The sequence below is a fragment of the Vombatus ursinus genome, unplaced genomic scaffold (genome assembly GCF_900497805.2).
Source record: "Vombatus ursinus unplaced genomic scaffold, bare-nosed wombat genome assembly UNPS02014809.1, whole genome shotgun sequence".
Taxonomy (NCBI): Eukaryota; Metazoa; Chordata; class Mammalia; order Diprotodontia; family Vombatidae; genus Vombatus; species Vombatus ursinus.
The window spans coordinates 11,104,752-11,128,841 of NW_020954587.1; the positions used below are offsets into that span (position 1 = coordinate 11,104,752).

The following is a 24,090-nucleotide window of genomic DNA, read 5'->3' on the forward strand; positions in this document are numbered from 1 at the left end:
GAAGATGGAAGTGAAACAGTCCTTGTCTTCAAGGATTTTGTCTCCTGCTGGGAGAGACAACAAGTGCAAAAATAAGTGTATCTAAAATATATTCCTTAGGTCATTGACTGGAGAGAGGATCCATTGGTTGTGGGAGAGGGACCAAAGAAAGGCCCCATGTAGAAACCTGAAAAACAGGTTTTTCCTAACAGTTAAAGCAACATGAAAAATATAAGCCTTTATCATATCTGGAGGTAGTACCTCCAAAAGTAGTCAAACATTTAGAATTTTAAAATCATAGAACAAGTTCAAACCTATATTACTTTTGAACTTGATTTTGTTACATTCCAGGGGCTTTGTATAGCCAGGTAAAAGAGAGCATGAAGTACTTGCTGTGGTAACTGTCCAGCAGAAGGGAGCTGGCTTTTCCATGGCAACTAAAGCTGCCCAGATTACTATCTTGTCATACTATGCTGATAGCACTCACAAGGATCAGAGGAACATTTTTCTTGTTCGTGTCTTTTAGAACTTAGAGGGGTATTTTTATCATTAAAAATACAGCCTTTTCTAAAACTTCAAAATGTAATTAAAGAAAACCTTTCTCCATTCTTAACTATTACTTTCTAGGCCTTAGAGCCAGACATTTTTAGGAAACATCCTTAGAGTCTTATAATAGAACTGAATGAGGCTTAAATTGTGTGCGTGTGTGTGTGTCTGTGTGTGTGTGTGTGTTTTACAATTTTTCTTCAAAGCTAATTTTTATGTAACTTACCTGCTGGTGTTGAGGCATACTTTGATTTCATAAGTTCTTAAACTAGAGACAAGTAGGTCCTATTTCATAATGTCTACCCATCGTACGTTTCCTGAGGTTAATCTCAAGAAAAGTCTTAGAAAAAAGACATCTAGGAAAAAGAATGAAGTAGACACCAGGCTAACAATTACGCATAGTTTAGAAAAAACTACTTTAAAGATCCATTTCTCATATAAATGCTTATAAATAAAATGGCATAAAGAAAGTACAGAGTCAACCAGCAGGCATTTACTAAATGGCTGTTACGTAGCAGGTACTGTGCTAAGCAATGGAGATGCAAAAAGGGATTAAAAACAGGCCCTGCCTTCATACTTATTTGAAAAATAAATAGAAAAAGTTGTATTTATTAAGTTTTTACTATATGCAAAGTACTCTGCGAAATCACGAGGGTGTGTGCACACACACATTTTCAGCTGTAAGTTAGATGGAAAAGTTGTGTGGTTCTTAGCAGCAAAGTAGATTTTACTGCATATTCTGTAATGTCACATCTTTTGATAAAATATCCATTGCTGATGTCAAACCATTTAACAGGAGCAAGCACTTTTGTTGCAAAAACTTTCTTTACTGTATCTTCAGTAGTTATGGCTGCAAAGAACAAGTGTTGTCGAGCTGCATCTCCACAAAAATTAGTCCCTTGGACCAGGGCTGATGGAGTCAGGCTGTTAAAGTTGGTGGTTTAGGGACCACTACTTTTCATGGGGCTCTTAGGCTTACCTGCTCACCATTGGAAATAGATGACAGATTGATGTTAGTGGTAGCACAGATGGAAGAAATACAGCAGAAGGTACTAGTCTTTGGGTGATTGGGTACAGACTCCTATAGAAGGTAATATTTAAGCAGAGTCTTAACAGCATTTCAGTAATGTAAGACAGCCAGTGCAAAGGCGGGGAAACAGCAGTTGGACCATAAATGCTTGGAGGATAGTAATGTACAAGACTGAATAGGTAGAAAGCAAGTCCACATTTCAAAGTCCTTTAAGTGCAAGCAGAAGAGTTTCTATTTCATTTGCAACTTAGAAAAATCACTTTATTGGCTTTGATTAGAATGGGAAGAAATTTGAAGGAGACCAGTTAGACCATTACAGTCATCCAGACTAGATAGGGGTGAGGGGCATGGCTTTGTGAGTGGAGAGATGAGATTATAAATGAGATGCTGTAGAGGTAGACAAGATTTGGATGACACCGGTTTTGCACCTGGGTGAGTGGGAGGATGCTGCTAATGGAAATGTTCTTCATGTCAGGCTTTTAAAGTTGTGATACTTAGCCCAATTCCATTTTATGAAATCAATGGCAATTATCTTTACAGTGACACTGATGATAAATATGTCAGTAATTTTTACCCCAGTCTAGTGAAAAAAGCGCTGAAACTTGTTCAGTCGATCAGTCATATCCAGCTCTTTGTGACCCCGTGAACACCAATGCTGGCCATAGAGTTTTCTTGGCAAAGACATTGGAGTGGTTTGCCATTTCCTTCCCTAGTGGATTAAGGCAAACAGGATTAAGTGACTTGCCCAGGGTCACACATTTTGTAAGTGTCTGAGGCCAGATTTGAACTTGGATCTTCTTGACTCTAGTCCCAGCATTCTATCCTCTGAACCACCTAGCTGCCTCTGTTCTAAACTTCTAATTCTAATTCTTCTTGGCCCTTAAAATCTTTAATCACCTGACCCAAACCTACTTTCCAACATTAGCTTCCATACTCTATAGTCCATCCAAACTGGTCTCTTTGCTGCCCCTCATTCACAATGCTCTATCTTACGATTCCATGCCTTCTAATTGCCTATTCCTGATAATTCCTTATTTCCTTCAAAACTCTGCTGAAGAACCACCTTCAACATGAAGCCTTTTCTGATCATCCTTAATGCTGGTTCCTCGTCACCATCCTCCCTCCCTCCCCAACTATCCCCAGTTAATTTGAGGAAAAGGATTTGCATTTTTTACTCTGTGTCCTCAGTGCTCAGCATATTGCTTGGCCCATAATAAATGCTTGCTGATTAATTAATTGTATTTCCTTTACATGTAATATTTATTATCTCCTCTTATAGAATGTAAGAAAGCTCCTATAGAGAAGGAAACGTTCTCATTTTTGTCTTTGTAGCCTCAATGCCTAGCATAGTACTTGGTATGTTGTTGTTATTTAATAAATGCATATTCATTTCTTTATTGACTAATTCTGTGACCCTTTAAGCAAGTTGTTTAAAATCTAGACCTCAATTTCTTTATCTCTAGTGAAAGGGTTTGGATCAGATTAATATCTAAAGGTACCTTTCAGGTCTAAATGTCTTTTACTGTGTATGACTTGTAAGGAAATAATCATTTGAACTCTTAAGAGTTTTTTAAAAGCTTGTTTGTCAAATTGATAGCAAGATATTCCTGAATATATGTTTAGTAACAAGTTATTTAGCCACAAGTATTCTTAGTAATTCTTAACTTTTTATATTGAATTGGTCATTAGTCATTATTGAATTGGTCATACCCAGAGGCACTTGTTGTTCTTTCAATATATAGTGCCCAAAAAAGGGTGCTATTTTTGCCTGAGTCCTCATAAATACCTAACAGGGATCTCTTCCGCTTTTCCAGCTTTACATGGCTATTGGACCTGTTTAGCAATAGTCTCTGGTTTTATAAGGGCAAAGCAAGGAAAGAGGCTGACCAGGATTTTGGCTCATTATGTAAATTTAACGTGAATTAAAGTGCTACTAAAAACTGTAGTCACTTTAGAGGGTAGGATAGGCAGTAGATATATATACTGTGGGGGTGAGGGAATAGGATCCTTGCCATTGTCTACGTTTGAATGAACTATCAAGTACCCCCCAGATAGTAACCAGCAATTTTTCACCATAATATAACTTTAAGCTGGTCACTTTTAAGTGAAGTCTTTGTCATACCAGCAACTCAATTCTCATGTAATACTCTGAGCATTTTTATTTTTACTTTTTTTTTTTACTTGATATTCTGATCCTAGGAGCAAATGGTAAATATGTTATTTGTTCTTGTTTTAGAAATAATTTGAATTTCCTAATGGGCTCTTGGTGGCCTAACCTTGAAGATCTTTATGAAGCAAATGTCCCAGTATATAGATTCATTCAGCGACCTGGAGATTTGGTCTGGATAAATGCAGGCACTGTCCACTGGGTTCAGGCTATTGGATGGTGCAACAACATTGCTTGGAATGTTGGCCCCCTTACAGGTATTTTAAAGAATATGATGAATATGCTAAAATATTTAAGATAATAACTTACTAAAATTCTTGATTTTTTTTTTTACTTGTTTCTCTTCCAGAAAGAATAATCTCTCATAGGCATAGTCCTTGGCATCTATTGGAAAATAACTTATTAAAAATCTGTAGAAGAAACTGCCAGCCAGGTTGCTTAAAATCTTAATTTGCAGATCAAGAAATTGAATTTTAGCTAGCTAGTTTCAATCAGACATGGCTAGATTTTAGCAAACAAAAATTTTGTATACAATATATGATTTTAATTATTAATGTAATTTTTTAAAACTCTAGTTGAAAACAAAACTGTTAACTTTTTATAGTCTTCAAAACTTACATAGTAACCTACCATGGTCAAATAGAAGCTTGAATGTTCCCTCACTTCATTTTAAAACATACAAAATAATCTTACAGTGTTCTGTTAGATTGTAATATGTTTTTTTTTTTAAATTAGCATCTCATATATTAGTAAGGTGGTTATATAGCTTACTCATTTTTAATGTTGTATTGCTTTAAAACAAGTTACTTATTTGGGGGGTTTTCCTTCACTTTTAGCCTGCCAGTATAAATTGGCAGTGGAACGGTACGAGTGGAACAAATTACAGAGTGTGAAATCAATAGTGCCCATGATTCATCTATCTTGGAATATGGCGCGAAATATCAAGGTTTCCGATCCAAAGCTTTTTGAAATGATCAAGTAAGTGCCTTGTGAAACTACTAGACTTCTCCTTTGATGTGGAAGAAGGGAAGAATATGAAGTTACTTCTTTTTTCTGGGTACAGTGTTAATGTCAAAGGAAGAAATAGTTCTGGACTTAAGCACGGGAAAGGACTACAAAGTTCATGTTATCTAACTTCTTCATAAAAAGAAAGGATAAGGGACCATTTTTCCACACATATAATAAATGAGAGAGCCAGGATTGAAACCCAGAATACCCCCAGAACCCAGCACTCTCTTTTTCCACTCTACCACATTATTGCTCATATTTTGTTTTTGTTTTTGTTTTTCTTTTAAGTTCCATCCTTTCTTGGCTATATATGCAGAGAAGGAAAAAAATGGTGTGGATAATCCTAAAACTGTTTCCAGTTTACACTCCCCCCCCTCTTTTTTTTCTTTTGTTTTGTTCCCACCCTTCCCCAAGCTAGGAACAAGGAAGCTTAACTTGAATGGGTGCCCAGCCCAACTTACTATCAGGGCAGTTGTTGCAAGTTTGGTGGAAAACTAGTAGATGCAGCCTCACAACAAGATTATCGTGTAGATAATCCTAGATAAAGTAGAATACATTTTCTTCTATCTTTATAAATTAGAATTATTGGCTTTTTAATGTTAGTGACATAGTTTAAATGTATTTTATCTACATACCTTTCACATTTATTAGTTAACTTTGTAGGTATTTTGTGAATTAGCTAATGATTTGAAACCAATTTTAAAATAACATACTGTTAAATTGAATAAAAATCAAAGCTAATCTCCGGTACTTCAGTGAATCTGACTGATGCCTTATAATGTACCACTTTTTCAATCAGTTGCTACCTGAAAATCATAGAGTATTTCCTTGCTTTCTGTGGAAAATAAAAATGCTAGCAAATAATGTGAATTTTTTTTAGCATAGGGATTTGTCCTACAAAACAAAATTTTTTTTTCTAATAATATGTTGCTACTTATTACTGTGTTCCATTCATTCCAAAAATGCTATATTCCCTATACGTAAAACAAAACTACTTATGTGAGTACATTTCAAAAAGTAGGTATAATCGTATGTTAAAAACAAGTTAGGTAGAAAATGCTGGTCATTCAACACACTTATTAAGATTCATTAATATTGGTGGAACCAAGAATTTTGAGAGATTTTACTTTAAATTATAGGGCAGATACAAATAAAGGTCACAATAGAAAGCATTTATCTTTAGATACTTTCCTGAATTTCAGTTACTCTTTATAAAAATAAATCATCTACCACAAAAAGTATTTTGGTTTTCATAAAATTATAGACACTGTAGAGATCATCTGATCGAGCTTCCCACATAATATAGGAATCCTGTCTAAATCATCTTCATCATGATACAGCTTTTGCTTAAACATTTCGGTGTATCAGAGACTCAGTACATCTGAATGAAGCCTATTTATTGCATTGTGATACATCTCTTCTCATGGTTAACAAGTTCTTCATTCTTGGATGAATATATGATCCTCAATGCTGTGGGTATTAGAATAATAATAATACCTTAACAGTGCCATTGTAGCACTTGGACTCTCCATCTTTTATCTCTTATCTTAAATATGTGACAAATCTATCTCCTTTTCCAATTATACACACATTTCTTATATAAGGAAGGCAAATGACAGCTTCATCACTGGGCAGAAATCTGCCTCTTATAACTTTCACTTGGTCCTATTTCTGTTTCTCTTGGCATCACAGAAGAAAAATTTTCACTTTAAATATTTGAAATTGCTATCTTGTCCTCTTTTACTTGGTCTTCTCTTCTCTAGACTAAACATGCTTTCTGCGTCTTAATCCAGTTCTTCAAGCCAAATGAGTCTTATGGTATACCATTAAATACTTCCCTTCAGGCTGATTCTGATGCATTAGCAAACACTCTGGGTACCATTGGTTAATTGTCATAGTATATAGCTTATTAACAAATATGAATAGAAATGTATGATTAAAATTTATAGATATGTGCATACTTTCATACACTGTGGGTAAAATTTTTAGTGCTGGAACAAACCAAAACCAGAAAGTTTAGGAATCAATGAGAGTTTATTTAATTTGCCAGCAAGGGAGCCCCACCCATGCAAGGAGAGACTCTCTAAAAGAGCAGAAAGACAAGACTTTTATAGGTTTCAATTAGGCAGGAGGTAAACTGAGTACTGGGATACCTCTTGATTGGACAGGGCTTGTTTCTTGGGGTTTGGGATAGGGACATGTAAAGGGAAAGGCTCTTTGGATTAGCTGTTTTTGTAAACCAGTCTTTTCCAGTAGGGTACTTGATGTTTCAGCAGAAAGGAAGGTCAGAGACAGGGCAGGGGCTGCAGTACAAACTGGGTCAGGGACGAAACAGAGGAACTACAGACAAAAAGGAGTTGTTTTAGTTTTCTTGGATACCTATGGTACAAAGAGGTATTTTAAACACTGTGCTAATTTGGGGGGTGGGGGTACAAAAATAAAAACATTTATTATTTACTTGGGGAAAACAACATACACACAGATAAATAAATTTTAAGGGAGGATGTGAGGAATGAATTTGGTGGCTAGGCTTATTATTGTTAAGTATGGGGATCTCCCATTGTAGGTACTCCCTCTGCCCTGGCCAATTAGCCGTTCATCTGAAACTTAGAATTTTTCAGACTAGTCCACTGAGTAGTAATGATTTGCCTGTGGTCACACAGTTGTATCAGACACAATTCTTGATATGAGATTCTTTTTGGGACTCTTAAGGCCAGCTTTCTAACATTAAATCATATTGACTTTCACGCAGTCCATAAGTTAAACACCTACCATGTACCAAGCACCTTGCTAAATACTGGGGGATTCAAAGAAAGGTAAAAGACAGTCCCTGCTCTCAAGGAACTCATAATCTAATGTGGGAGACAGCATGCCACCAGCTATGTGCAAGCACGCTACATGCAGGATGAACTATCGGACAAATAAATATAAGATGTGCACACAGTAAATTAAACAAAGAATTAGTGTCTGTAATCAGTTAACTGATTTCCAAATATGCCTTCTGCTAATTCTATGCTTTGTTTTTTATGTTTAATACTTTTGTTGTAACATATTAAATATACTATTGCCGTGTTAACCATTTCACATTTTCTATTCAATCATTGATATTGATTAAATATTATGCTAAGTGCTGGGGATACAAAGATGGAAATAAAACTGTCCCTTCTCTCTAAGAGTTTATGTTATATCAGTAAGATAATATATGTGTAAATAAATGTAATAGAGGATGAGCACTAACATTTGGGAACATATAAAAGGTTTCACATAGGTGATGCTTGATTTTTTTTTCCCCTCCATTTAAAAAGTTCTTAACAAATGTATACTAAGACAAACACATCCACAGCACAGCAGAAAAGAGTGTTGTATATTGGGCTGGGAATCTCTATTAGTATAGCTTGTTTTTCTTTAAAATATAAAATTCAGTATATTTGAAAGCTGCCCTGTTTGTTGTGATTTCTCCTGGCTTTCCTTCTGTTTTCTAGAAGGTTGTATTTGAGCTGAGCCTTAAAGTAATTAGGCGTTTTATGAGACAGGAGCAAGTTTGGAGTGCTTTCTAGGCATGGTGGAGAACCAATAGAAAGGCACGTAGGAAAGAGGGAGAGTGTACTGAGAGGAAAAACAAGGCCAGTTTGGCTGAACTGTGGAGTGTGGAAGGGAGGGGATTGTTGTTAAATGAGGCTGAGTTTCTACAAGATTGCTTGAGAAGTATTAATTAAGTACCTGCTGTGTACCATGCATTATGCTATGCACTGGAGACACAAATACAAAAATGAAACAGTAGCTCCTGAACCTGAGCTTATATTAATGAAGGTGATAATAATACAAAATAGATGCAAGATAACTGGTAGCTGGGGAGACCAGGACAAACCACACGTAGAAAATGGTGCTTGAGCTAGCTATGTGTTAAAAAGACACCAGAGGTTCCAAGAAACAGAAATGAGGCAGGGAAGTGCATTCCAAGTATGGAGGACAGCCAGTACAAAGTCATGGAAGAAGGAGCTGGAATGGTAAGGTGGCTAATAATGTCTGGATCATAGAGTGCATTAAGGGGACTAATATATATGTAGTGTGTCTGAAAAAGCAAGGTGAAGGTAGGTTTTGGAGAGCTTTAAAAACCAAACAGAGGAGTTTATATTTGCTCTTAAATGTGACAAATCCACTGAAGTTTGTTGAGAAATGATAGAGGTACTTTAGGAAAATCACTTTAGATATGTGGAGGATGGATTGGATAGGAGAAAGACAAGCTAGAGAGAACAATTTGGAGATTATTTCAATAGTCTAAACAGGAGGAAAAACGGAGAGCAAGCGTACACGTTTCTTTGCATATCTTCCTTTTAGTCTTCTACATAAGTCTATTACGTCCAACCTCTAAAAGTGCTTTGAGCTTTCCTACTGCTACTCTTTGTTTGTCCTTTTTCCCTATATCTGGAGTTGGTTTGCTTTTCTGTGACTATTAAAATCTCACCTGTCCTTTAAGACCCAGATTAGCTTTTGCTTTTTTCCATGCAGCTTTCCCTGATCATTTCAGCTACAAGTATCTCTCCAGCCTCAGAAATTCCATTATAACGTTTAGCACTTTCTATTTGCTGGATTGTATTCTTATTTTATATGTATCTTATCTTTTCCCAAGTACACTGAGCCCTTTGAGGAAAAAGGAGCATGTCTTACACTTCTTTTTAATCTGTCATATTCCCCAACAGTACTTACTAAGGCAGTGTGCTATGAGGGAAACTATTAGACTCTGGGAGTCAAAAAACCTGAGTTTGAGTGATATGCCATCAACTAGTGATGAGACTTTGGGCAAGTCACTATTCTCTGTTTAAATGAGGATATTATACTACATAATCTCTCATATCCTTTATAGCATTCATTTACTGATCCACTGGACCTGTTGATTCAATTATTAGTCAATCATGTGATCATAAATTTAGAGCTAGAAATGACTTTGAGGTTATCTAGTCCAATTCCCTCATTTTGCACAGGTAGAAACTGAGACCCAGGGAGATAAGTAAGTGGCTTGCTAGACATCACACCTAGTAATGAGGATTGGGGACAGAATTTGAACCTAGTTCTCTAACAACCAGTCGAATGCTCTCTCTTTTTTCCCCTCCCTACTTGGTTCTAGTCCACTTGTTTTTTACTTCTTATGACCTTCAGCAAGCCAATCAACTTCAACATTATGGATGCAACTCCATGGTACTTAACATCACAAGTAAGTCATAGACAGGTTGCAGTCTCATTGGTGGGGAAAGTTCTCATACCGGAAAACTCCAGGGTGATTAAATCATAGGTCTTCCTCACCTTAGCATAATTTCCTTTAACTTACTTTAAGTCTTGATCCACCAGTTGCCAAAAGTGATTCACCTCCAGGTCAGATTGATATAAAGTACTGTGCTTTGTTAAATATCTTGAAAGAATATTTTTGAACTTTGAAATTCCTATTGAAGAAGTTTTTTTTTTTAGCCAAGTCTTAACTTGGTCAGACCATCATTATTCTCAAAGGATATCACCCTGCCTGCATGGTCCTTGTAATCTTGATTCAGAACAAGGTTTCTTGACCTTTTTAGTGTCATGGATTTCATTAACAGTCTGTTGAAAGCTATAGACCCCTTTTTATAATATTTTTTAAAAATCATAATGGAAATTATACATTTCAGTTAGTGAAAATAGGTATGTAATTTTTTCCTCTCCAAGGTCATGGACTCTTAAAATTTTTCTGTGGACTCCTTGGCTGTGCATGTAAGAACCATTGATATAGAGGGTTCTTTTATGATCTGATCTTCTTCTGTATGCTTGGTTCTTTATTCCATTGATATATATTTTTATGTAATGTGGAGATTTATATATTTAATGTTTTATCAGGGGTATGTTTCTATAGCCACCTTCTTCTACATGTATACACATGGAATGTCCATCTATTATTTCTGCTCTTGCAATATCACTGGCCCCATCCCCTTTTCCTGCTCATTCATCCCTTTAAATAGCTATGAATTGGTCTGAACTTGTAATCTCTCTCTGTCTCTCCCTCCCTTCCCCCCCCAATACACACACACAACACACACACACACACCCCTACAATTCATGGTAAAAACATGCATATGTGTATATGTATATGGGTATATTGGTTTACATCTTTGATATCTGTATAAATATGTACATATACCCACACATACTTCGATATACATATACCCTGTCTTTTAGTTTAGTTTCTTTTTAAATTTTTTTGCTTATGCATTAGATCCTTACTAATTAAGGTCAGCTAAGGAGAGGGGTAAATTCCAATTTTAAAAAGTCTTATTTATAGAATATTTAAAGAGAAATAATGTTTTACTTTGAAATTAAATAAGGGGGAGAAATAGGGAATAGAATGGCTTTGACATATATAAGACTTGAATTTATGCCTCTGCAACTGGATATTAAATGGCATTTAATTTTTTTTTTTTTGAAGCTTTTTTAACCTCCCAACCAGTGTCCCTTTCGAAAGGTCTAATAAGCATTTCAACCATCTGTCTTCATGAATTCAAACTCTTCAGTAGTCTTAGAATGCCAAGTCTTCTATAGTATCTACTACTTTCCCTAAATCCAGAAGTTTCCATCTATTCCTCCTTGTCCATTTAATTTAGTTTAATTCATTAAATATTTGCAAGAGACTGTTCCAAACTTCAGTGATATTAAAATTATAGGAGGGAAACTAAATATATTTGTGCCTATGCACAAATAGTAATGTCAGGAGAAAACCAGGAAGGCCTCCATTTTGAGTAGACCTTCTGTGGCAAACTTTGGGGAGTACTTCAACAAAAGTTGCACAGGATGGACATGCATGAATGTTTTTATCTGAATCAATAGAGGAAACTCCTTAGAAGGTATAGGAATAAATGAGCTTTTCTGAAAGTGATAGGTAGAATCTATCTAAAACCAAGAGGAAGCATTATCTATAATGTTGATAAACTCAAAGCTTTTCCAGTAATATCAGGGGATGTTTATTGTTACCATTATTATTCCATTTTGTCCTCTAAATGTTAGCTATAGCAATAAGGCCAGCAAAAGAAATCGAAGGAATAAGCATAGACAGTGAGGAAACAAAACTATCGTTTCTTACAGATGACATGACAGTATATTTAGAGAACCATAGTCAACCTAAAAAAATAGTTAAAACAATTAACAACTTTAGTGAAGTTGCAGATTATAAATAAACCCACACAAATCATCAGCATTTCTATATATTGCTAACAAAACCCAGCAGGAAGAGATAGAAAAAGAAATTTCATTTAAAACAATAACAGATAACATAAAATACTTGAAAGTCTCCCTGCCAAGACACACAAGGAACTGTATGTACACAGTTACACAATACTTTACACAAATAAAAACAGATCTAAATAATTGTGAAAATATTAATTATGCATGGGTAGGCTAAGCCAATATGATAAAAAAGATAATACTACTTTAAATTTATGTGTTTATTCAGTACCATAGTAACAAACTACCAAAGAATTACTTATAGAGCTAGAAAAAGTACTAATTCATCTGTAGGAACAAAGGTCAAGAATATCAAGGGAATCAATGGGGGAAAAAATGTGAAGGAAAGGAATCTGTCAGTATTACATCTTAAGCTATACTACAAAGCAGTAACCATGTCAAAATAGTCTAGTACTAGATGAGAAATTAGTGGTTGATCAGTGGAACAGTTAGCTTCACGATGTACAGGAGCAAATGAGCTCAGTAATGTAGTGTTTGATAAACCCAAAGATCCCAGCTATCAGGGCGGCCATTCACTATTTGGTAAAAGCTGCTGGGAAAACTGGAAAGTAGTCTGGCAGAAACTAGGAATAGACCAATATCTCACATACATACCAAGATTAACTTAAATTGGGTGTATGGTTTAGACATAAAAGGTGATATAATAAGCAAATTAGTGGAGCTGGCAAGAAATTAACTGTCAAATCTATGAATAGGGGAAGATTTCATGACCAAACAAGATAGAGAAATTCACATGAGGTAAAGTTTTGATTCTATAAAATTTAAAAGTTTCTGCACAAACTCAGTGCAGCCAGAGTTAGAAGAAAAAAAAAACAGGGGGGGTTGGCTTGAATCTTTGAAGCAAGTTTCTCTGAGAAAGATCTCATTTCTCAAATAGGGAGCTAATTCAAATTTATTAGAATTAAAAGCCTAGTTGATAAAAGGTCAAAGGATATGAAGGAACAGTTTTTAGAGGGAAAAAAAATCAAAGCTATCAATAGTCATATGAAAAAATGCTTTAAATCCACTAATAATTTGAGAAATGTATATTAAAACAACTCTGGGATACTACAACACCCATCAGATTGGCTAAGATGACAGAAAAGGAAAATGACAGATGCTGGAGGGAATGTGGAGAAAATAGATATATGCATGCACTGTCAGTTGATCTGTGAACTAGTCTAGCCATTCTTGAAAGCAATTTGGAACTATTCCCCAAAACCTAGAAAACTGTGCATACCCTTTGAACCCAGAAATACCACTGCTAGCAGGTGTAGTATATTACATCAATACCACTTTTGGGTCTGTATCCCAAAGAAATCAGAGAAAAGGAAAAGAAACCCATATATACAGAAGTATAGCAACAATTTTTGTGGTGGCAAAATAATTGGAAACTGAGGGGATGCCCATCAGTTGGGGAGTGGCTGAACAAGTTGTGGTATATGAACATGATGGAATACTGTTGTTCTGTAAGAAATTATGAAGGGAGGAATGGTTTCAGGAAAACACGGGAAGAGGACTGGTATGAAATGATAAAGAGTGAGGTGAGCAAAATCAGAATAACATAATACATAGTAATAGCAATATTATAAAGATATTAACTGTGAAAGACTTAGTAACTGATCAGTAGAGTGATCTGCCAAAATTCCAAAGGACTTATAATGAAAAATGCTATCCACTTCCAGATAGAAAATTCATAAACCCAGAGTGCTGATTGAAGCATATTTTTCCCTCTTTCTTTTTCTTGTATTTTTCCCCTGGAAGACAGCTAATAAGGAAATATGTTTTGAATGACTTAATGTGTATAATAGATATTGTATTTCTTACCTTCTCAATTGATGGGGGAGGATTGGAGGGAAGGAGGAAAAGAATTTGGAACTGAAAAGCAAAATTGAATTTAAAAGAAAAAGAGAGAAATCCTGAATCAATGCTGTAACAGATCCATCTGAATATAAAATTAGCTATAGGAGAATATAGAACATGAAAAATGCCACAAATGAAGTACAATTAAATCCCTCCGGATTATAAGAGAAGGTAAAGTTACTTCTTGAATGACTGTTTGTTTTTTGGGGGTTTTTTGGGGGTTTTTTTTTGTTTTTTTTTTTTTTTTGGTGAGGCAATGGGGTTAAGTGACTTGCCCAGGATCACACAGCTAGTAAGTGTCAGGTGTCTGAGATTGGATTTGAACTCAGGTCCTCCTGACTCCAAGGTCAGACCTCTATCCACTGCGCCACCTAGCTATCCCTAAAAGTTACTTCTAATCGGTGGAATCTTAATTTCTAATTGGAAAATTTCAGGGAAGAAGTGGCATTTGAACTGGATCTTGAAAAATGGTTAGGCTTTTGGTGAGATGAAGTAGGAAGAAAAAACATTCTAAGGTTAGGACACATATAACAAAGTTACTGGAATGCCTCTTTTTCTGAAAAGGGAAAGGATTGATTGGTCATTTGAAAGTGACAAAACAGTAAATGTTTGAGGTGTTCTTGAGAACTAAAGACAAGGTAGGAAAGACACTGGGTTGTTTTGGGTCATGAAATATTTCTCATATAATAGTATGGTTATTAAAGCAGAAAACTGTTTTTGAAGAGTACATAATAGCAAATGTTTTCCAAATACATCCAAAGGCAGAAAGTTTACCAGAGAGAAAGAGCAAAGATTATTTAAAACTACTAGGCCACCAGCTTACGTGGCACACTGGCTAAAAGTGCTACCTGGACTTGGAAAAACCTCACAGTTCAAATCCTGCCACAGACACTGGCTGTATGACCTGGGCAATTCACTTAATCACTGGCTGCCTCCATTTCCTTAACTGTATAATAGGAATAATTATAATGTCTACTTCCTAGAGTTGTGAGGATCAAATGACATAATTTGTGAAACCACTTGGCATAGTGCTTGGTAGAAAGGCACACACTTAAGAGATTCCTTCTTCCTCCCTCCCTTCCTTTTTTTCTTTCCTTACTGTTGGATTGTGGGATTTTTTTGGACCTTTTAAATTGAAAACTAGATTATAAAATTTTATCTAGAAACCCTTGAATCAAGATTTAATCTCCCGAAAGAATAGAGATTATTTAATTTTCTCTTTGTATTCCCAGTACCTAGCACAGTGACTGGCACATTGGCACTTAATAAATGCTTGTTGATTGATTACTTTCATACTTCAGTTCAGAACAAACTTGAAATAGCAGCATTGTTCTCCTTTCTAAATACACATACATACATATGTGTTTACATACATATTTTTATGAAAGAGCACCTGCCAAACAAAAGTTAACGTGAGAATGTACAAGAAATATGCCATCTGAATTGCTAATGCTAGACTTATTAATAATTTTACTTCTCATACTAGGAGAGATTTGCGTAGTGACTTGACTATTCAATTTTCCAAGAAGTTCTTACTTAATATTTATGTCTATTATATAATAATTATTTCTGGTATTCATAAGTTCATTGTTTTTTGTGCTCAATTTAAATAGTACACTGTGAAAAAAAAATAATGAGGCACTTTTCGTTTTTTAAACCTGGACATTGGAGATAATCAATTCTTGCATAATACAACTGCCCTTCTAGGGATCAGGAAAGAAATAGAATATAGCAAAGAAGTATAAATTGAAGCAAAGTTAAGCTAATAGGTATCGTTGTTATTGGCCCACTATAGTTAACTCTTTGTATCTGCCATACTTGTTGAAGAGAGTTCACCATCATTACCTACAGTGTGCTAGGTACTATTTACAAGGCCATGCATGATTGGTGTTCAATAATTTTTGATTTTTTAAAAAGCAGTTGTTTGCTAGGATATTGCTTCTATTTTAATATTAATTAAAATTTGTAAAATACAAGTTCTGAATAAATTACTTCATAGGTAAATTACTCTAGACTTGAAAACTGAGACCCAGAGAAGTTAAATGACTTTCTGAAAGTCATTTAAGTATCAGAGGAAGGATTTAAACTTGGGTTCTTCTACTCCATATAGTCGGTGCTTTTTCCACTATATCACACTGTCCTCCACCATTAGGAATTATACTTCCTTCTTTACCTTGAGTAAAAACCCAGGACATATTCTAAAGTTGTCAAGTACTTTTTAACATCCAACTTAAAAACTAGAGTCATTGTGGTAGAGAGCTGGCCTTGAAGTTAAGAAAACCTAGGTTCAAGTCTTAGCTTTGATTTTAAGCAAAATATTTATCTTAAGCAGCTAGGTAGTGCAGATAGAGTGCCAGGCTTGAAGTAAGGAAGATGTGAGCTCAAATCTAGCCTCAGACACTTACTAGCTACGTGACCCGGGGCAAGTCTTATAACATCTGTTTGCCTCAGTTTCCTTAACTGTAAAATGGAGATAATAATAGCACCTACCTCTTAAGATTGTTGTGAGAATCAAATGAGATAATCATTGTAAAGCACTTAGCACAGTGCCAGACATTATATAAATGTTAGGTATCATCATTATCATCATTCCTCTTAGATGTAGATGTTTATCTACATTGTTAGAGGGATTTTCTTCACTGCTAGTTTCCTATCCTATATCATTGAAATCACAGTTCCCGTTTAAAAACAACATAAAGATCATAGGACCTAATGTTGGTGAGATTGCTATTGAGAATGCATACCAATTGCTAAGTACTTGGATCTTTAAGGACACTTATAAAATGTTCCAGCAGGAAGATCTTAGAGATCATTTAATACAAACCCCTTCTGAACAAACAGTCCTTTTGAAAAGACTCACAAGAAAGGTTGGGACTATTTACCAAACAATTTTGAGAAATTAATGTAAACTAGAGGTGTCAAAACATGCGACTCCATTGCCAACAACCTAGAACCAGAATAAAACGTAAATGGGAAATACTTAACAAAATAAATTAAAGTAGAAAATAAATAATGTTAATTTGTGATTTTCTAAGTCAACATGCTGCCCACAAAGATCCTTTATGTTGAGTTTTTGTGGCCCTATTTCTATTTGAGTTTGACACCACTGTTGTAAACCACTAGGTGTGCAATAGAAATTAATAGGAATGAAGTACTCAATATGTGTAGGAAATAACCCAGGAAAGAAGTTATATAGGAAAATAGAAAATTGTAGTCATAAAATTAAAGGGTTTTGCAATATTTTACTTGATCATTTAGTATAAAAAATTTTTTTTAAGCACTTTTCTTTTCAGTGTTAGAATTAAATAGTGTAACCTGAAAAGATGGAGCCTGCTGTCTGCCCTTATTGACCAAAATGAACATCCAGAATTTCAGAGGATCCTGGTGATTATCTTTAACTGAAGTGGAATCCCTATTACAACCTTCACAAACAAACTCACCTCTTATAGCTTCATTCATTTTTGAAGAACTCTAATAGGAACTTTTTCCTCATAGCAAGCCTAAATTTGACTCTTCCCAATTCAGCAAAGTAATAAGTCTCTTTCCAAGATAAACTCGAAGAAAAGTTAATTTTGACCAAAATCAGTATATTTTTGTATTCAAAACCATGTGTTAGTAATTTAACATATTTAACAGTTAGAATGTATTATTGTTTTCTTATTAGATTGTCATACTTTTTATTCATTAGCATTTTACAGTTACATCACTGTTGTGCATAATTAATGTCATCCATGAATTATGAAATTTATCAAGTCATAGACGTTGGATTGGTGAAATCAGAAATATAACCAAAACTTACCTTTGAGTCCTGCATTCTAAGCCCTTTAATATAAACCAACATTCTATACTGCTAAACTACTTGTAATATTCAGTTACTGGTCATGCATTTTATCTTGCTCTGTCCCCTATGCAATAGGTATTGTCTGTTGAGAACTCTGAAGCAGTGTCAGACGCTAAGGGAAGCTCTCCTTGCTGTTGGAAAGGAGATTGTGTGGCATGGACGCTCGAAAGAAGAACCAGCTCATTACTGTAGCATCTGTGAGGTCAGTTCCTATGCTTTCTGTCTGTAGCTGGTCGTTGTTTTGAATCCACCTGTTTTCCACTTTAGGTCTTTGATTGTACTCTTAGCTCTACTTGATTTAAAAGGAAAACCAATGAAATAAAATGTATTTTTATACATTGTGAAATCCACTTTAATAAACTTAAATCATCATGAAATTTTAAAAAATAGATTGCAAAGGATGTTCTTTCTTTAGTATGAAGAAATAAGTTGTGTTTGCTTATCTTGGGTTTTTACCCAGGTGACCTGTTTTCAGAGTTGTGACAATTGTTAACTTGAGTCTGAAAACTTTGTACTAGAGTCTAAAGTGTGAATTCATTAATCTTTTCTAATGCATCCCAAACTTCTGAAATCTTTTAAATAAGTGTCTTAGAAAAGGGTTAACATATTTGACACATGCTTTCCAACAACTAAGCTTATTTAATCATTTCTCCTTCTAGAAGTGATTAGGGAGGATTCAATCTGTAGATATGTTATTTTTAATTTTAAAGGGAATCATGATTTGTTTAAATCAGGCCTGCACAACATACTATAAGCAGCCTGCAAGTTGTATGATGTTCAGGCCTGGTTTAAATGATTATAGAAAATAACCTCCAAAATAAACAAGGGTAGGGGATAGATGGGGAATTCCCCTACCTCACTTTTCCTTATACAGAATAAACTATTATCCTTCTTATCAAGGTGTTTTCTCTGTTTTTCTGGCTTTGTCCCACAAGTGTAGTAGTATCTAGAAAGTAATTGAGCCAGGGAAAAATAATTTTTTAAATTTGTTTCCTAAAGAAAGTTATCCCCACTTTTTTCCTGTCACTTCTAATTCAGAATAGGAACAGGTGAAACTAGAATAAGACACTTGAATTATCAGAGATGATGGCTGATGTTTACTCTATACAGAGAATTATGACTACTGGTGATTGTGCTAGGGAAATCTTTCTCTTGCACTAAGACCTTTAGGAGAGAATTGGGGGAAAGCTGACTAATGCTCTTTCAACCATTTTCCTACTTGTAAAGTGAAAGGTGGACCTTTTCAGCTGGGTTTCGAAAGGCATCTTAAGCTTTTTTACATCCTCTACTACTCTGACATTACTTCCAATTATAGGAATATATAGGCCATTTGCCTTCTCTCTAGTCAAATATACAAGAACTAGGCATGAAGTTGTAATAAAAAATAGAATTTTAGGGAATTGTTATGATTCCTTACTTAAGTGATTCTCCAAGGTCCTCATGCCATTGAATAAGAAAACTAGGTTGGTTCTTGACACTTCCCAAGGAATCTTATGTGCACGTTTTGATTTTGTTATTTCACTGAACTTTCTCTTTAAAATATTTTTAGTTATGTGGTGTCAGCATTCTCTTGGATATTTTATATCTTCAATCCTTAACTAAATGTAAAATATTCAGCTTAACTGCGTATAAACCCCAAATGTCAAATACAGTGTCATTTATCCTCTTGGTATTAACTGCTGGTAACACAAATGTTCTACGCTTTAAAATTAGGAAATACCCTAAGTTATAGAAATATTCTTTTTCTTTATAATTTGCATTGAGTGGAACACTCAAATGCCTGGGGAAAAAATACTTTTTTCCACCTTCTTTTCAGCTCTGAGTTGAGCACTTAGTACCTTAGAAGGGGAGAGTCAAATCAGTTCTTATCACTTCTCCCTACCAGGCAACAGAGTATCTGTAAATGGTCTAGGCCTACAAAATGAGACACTGAAATATATGCGTTACCGGGATTTTCATTTTCCTAAAAAATAATGCTCAAGTTTTATTGGTTTACAATGCTGATGTCCCTTCTAATAAGATAATGTTTGCCTGTAATTTTTTTTGGGCGATTGAGAATTTTTTTATAGTTGTATGTAAAATACAAAAGAAACTCTACACTCAAGAGACAGTAGGACACTAATTATTTTCCCTACTTTTATTATATGTCCTTTTTTTATGTATTGGAATGTTCATTTTAATCTTGTTTGATATAAAAAGTCACCATTTTTGTATGTGAAGAAAGTGTTTCCTCACCATTGGTATAGCACATGTTAGTTGGAAGGAATCCATAAACAGACACTGAACAAAAGATTGAAGAATTCATCCATAGGTAGACATCAATTCAGTCATTTCAAACATTGCAGTAAGCTCTTTGTTAGTGGGAATTGTTTCATTCTTTGTACCTCTATCCCTGGCATCTAGCACAGGCCTTACAAATAGTCAATGTTTAATAAATTGACGACTGACTGACTGACACAGTTTATCCTACCATGGTAAGATAGGCTTATTTGGACAGTGGTGGTACCTGGCCAACCAAGCTTGATTTAAAGGATAGGTGAAAGTGCCTGGGTGGAATTATTACCCTGTTGGCCAAATTTCATCTGTGAATGTTACAATGATAGATTATGTGTAATTAGCTATAAGTATGTGGTTTTATGCAGCTATTATTGAATTTGTATTCTTATCTTGGTAACTAGAGAGAAGAAGATTACAAAAAGATATGGGAGTAACTCAGGCTGAAGCATAAAGTGACCAAAGGTGAAGTTGAAAAGAGTGCCAAGTGTTAATAGAGAAGGCCAAAGCCTGAGAGTAGGAGAGAGGCTGGTGCCTGTCCACTCAAGAGCCCCCGCTCTGGGCGTGGACTCATTTTACTCTTCTGAGGGGCTATTACCATATATCATTTCTCCTTTGGAACAAGCTTCAGTTAGACTTCTCTCTGCCACAATAACAAATTTAAGCTTGATTAGGGGGTGGAAAGAAAACGCTTGATCACAATTAGTACCTAAGAAAATTTTTGCTTTCTGATCTGAATTCCTGTCTACTTAGATCCCTATATACTTATAATCTAATTTATATTTTATTCATGTATATGTCTTGTCTTCTACTAAATTATAAGCTCTTTAAGTTTAAGGATGGTTTCTTATTTGTCCCCCAGCTTATTGACATGTAGGTTGTATATGATAGGTTGAATTTTATTGTTGTTTTCACTGCTGGTGGTGAATCTGTCTTAATCCATCCACTTCTTTTTTATCAAGCTCCTAAGTGATAGAGAGCACAGGTACTTAACTCCATTTAAGAGTAAACCTACAGCCTTGGTGCTGTTTTAGCACCTGTCCTTAACTATTGCATACTGACCACACCTGCCTTGAAAATAATTTTCTCCTAATCTATAGCTAAGAATTTTCATTATCTATACTTTTTTTTTTCTGTGAAATAGGTAGAAGTCTTTGACCTACTTTTCATCACTAATGAGAGCAATTCTCGAAAGACCTACATAGTACATTGCCAAGACTGTGCACGAAAAACAAACGGGAACCTGGAAAATTTTGTGGTGCTAGAACAGTACAGAATGGAGGACTTGATGCAAGTCTATGACCAATTTACATTAGTAAGTGAAATCAACATGTGAGTACTTAATTAGCTGGGTTAAGAAGCAGCAGAATTTTTCATTTCTCACCAGTAAATAGGAGGTAATAAAATACTTGTATTTAAATATTTTCCTTATTATTCATAATGTCTCTTTGGGGTGGGGGGTGTCTGAGAGAATTTTTTTTCCCCCACCTTCTGATTAAGTACTGCCATCATAATGATACCACCTAAACCTTACAGTTCTTCTGCTACTGTGTGCTTTTCAAAATACTTGTATTTATTGTACAATGATCTCATTTGACAAAATGTGTTCATTGTTAATGACCATAGCAGGGAAGAAAAACTAACAAATTCATTGTTCGTTTTTATACTTGCACGAACACACACACACACACAAATATAGATGTAGATAGATAGCTTTCTCTAGGCTAATAATATTTAAGGTATTTAACCAAAAGTGTTATCACTGGAAAACGTTTGGCAAAGCTAACTTAGTAGTATGGTATGTGAGATTTGTGAAATTCAAACATAAAATCATGAGTAATATAAATAGAATTGTAAACGGAAACAAAAAGAATTTGCTAGGATATTGCTCTGACATCCTAAGAATTTTCACAACTTTGGAAATTTAATTCAGTGTGTTTTTATCTGGTCATGATCTTCACAAATTTGTCTAGATAAAACTAGGCAGTACTTGAAAAAATGCTTTATAGCATTTTTACTCTGTGACTTGCATATATGAAAAAAGGAATACAGTGTATGAAAGCTGTATCATAAACTAATAATTGGTGATGGTTTAGTGATATTGTTAAATTACTTTTCCTTCTCTTCTATAACACATTTTGATTTCTAAAAATATGATCAATGACATTTCTAAAAGCTGATATCTGGAAATTAGGCTCATTATGCATTTTTTAAGAGACAAAAAAATGAGCAGACAGGAGCAGGTGATAGTAGTGTGCTCTTAGACAAACTGGCCAGGCTGGAGGCCACATCTGAGATTCTATTGTAAAATAGGCTGTTAATGATAGCTATTGAACTTTTCCTGAGTTTTGTTGCATCCTCTGAAATTTGCTTCAAAAATTGGTAAGAAAATTGATATACCACTGTTTTTATATGCTCAAAAGTAATTTACTTTGGGTTTTTTCTCCCCAGGCTCCTCCATTACCATCCTCCTCATCTTGACATTGTTCCATGGACATTAAATGAGAACTTTTCTGATATTCAGGAAGTGACCCAGTTCTGCACCACTGGTTTTTGTAGCTATCCTGTAAGGCTGCTGGCTGAAAGCTGTGTCTATGCAACCTTCCAAGTGCGGAGTGTCAACCAACTGGACAGGAGAGAGCACTGCTCCTACTCCAGAGCTCAAAATAAAGCTGAACCAGCTATACTTCAAAAAAAATTTCCACGTTTTGTATATATCTGACAAAACTGGCAACATTATACAGACTACTGACTTGAAGACCACCTCTTTTATATTTCTCTGTTTCTGGGCTGATGACTTGGTTTCATCCATTTCCTTACTCCCTTACCCTTTACCACCTCCAGAATTTTCCTTGGAAAAAGTACTAGCCTAGCTGGTCATTTCTTTGTAAGGTAGTTAGAAATTTTAAGTCTTTCTTTGGACAGCATTTTTTTTTAATGTGAAAAGTTAGGTGATAAAAATTTTTTTACTTTTATGTTTTTCTGTCTTGTTTTAAAACCATGACAGTTATACTTTTGGTTCCTAAATAAAACTTTAAAAAAATTAACAGCCAAGTCACAAAGATAATGGGTTGCACATAGACTAAGGAATAAACTTCAGATTTGTGATTTTTGTTTCTAATCTTGATGTAAATTTACACTATTTATAAATACATATTTATTGCTTGAAAATATTTGTGAATGGAATGCTGTTATTTTTTCCAGATTACCTGCCATTGAAATTTTAAGGAGTTCTGTCATTTCAAACACTACTCCTATTACATTTTCTATATGTAAATAAAACTGCTTAGCATTGTACAGAAACTTTTATTAAAATTGTTTAATGTTTAAAGAGTTTTTCTATTGTTTGAGTTTTAAAAAAAGCCTTTATGTACAGTGCCCAGTTTTTGTTCATTTTTCAAATCTGATTATATATATTTTATATATACTTCTGTATGTATATATATAATATATATAGAAATCTGAATATAAAATATATGTATAAAGATTTAGAACTTAAATTTTTCTCATTTTAAGTTTCACATCTATGGTAGATTTGAGGTGTCTACTGTAAAGTATTGCTTACAAAAGTATGATTATTTTTAAAGAAATATATATGGTATGTATCCTCAAGACCTAAAATGTCTTTCAGACTGGTTTATTGTTAAATTGCAATTACTGCAATAACAGACCAATAAACAATTACTGCCAAAAAAAGTACAGTAGTAGAAAACAAGTAGTTACTGAACTTAAGGTTTTAAAGGGAATGTTCTGTGGGGTTGATTTCTTTTGAGGCAGCTGGACATGGGAAAAAAAGAAAGATTACCTCTAGATATGTACCCCTGGTTTTAGAGTGCAGCTTTAAGAGATTTAATGTTTAAAACCAGATATGTGTTTGTATGATTTCCTAATAACACTGAGACCCAAAAAAGGCATGATTTAGGGATAAAATTTAAGCCTTACTTTCACCACTATTTAAAAAATAAACTATCTTTGGTTAAATTCACTTAGAAATATTCTTTAGAATGTACATTTTACTTTTTAAAATTTTACTTAATGACAGCACTTTATTTTATAATCATTACCACTTGTATCTGTGTGGCACTTTTTATTCTCCAAAATATTTTCTCATATATGTTCATTTTATTATATCATTAATTTTAA

General features: G+C 34.6%; 1 protein-coding gene across 4 annotated transcripts in view; it reads left to right on the top strand.

Annotated features, from left to right (window-relative positions):
• KDM6A (lysine demethylase 6A) overlaps positions 1-23,239 on the top strand; it is a 258,225-nt gene extending 234,986 nt beyond the window's left edge. For all 4 annotated transcript variants that reach the window (XM_027875477.1, XM_027875478.1, XM_027875475.1 and 1 more), the window contains 5 exons: positions 3,792-3,979; positions 4,559-4,700; positions 17,749-17,875; positions 21,092-21,262; positions 22,399-23,239. In XM_027875477.1, coding sequence (XP_027731278.1) covers positions 3,792-3,979; positions 4,559-4,700; positions 17,749-17,875; positions 21,092-21,262; positions 22,399-22,428 — 658 coding nt within the window. In that variant the 3' untranslated portion in view covers positions 22,429-23,239. The remainder of the gene's footprint in view (positions 1-3,791; positions 3,980-4,558; positions 4,701-17,748; positions 17,876-21,091; positions 21,263-22,398) is intronic.
• Positions 23,240-24,090: the final 851 nt, after the last annotated feature.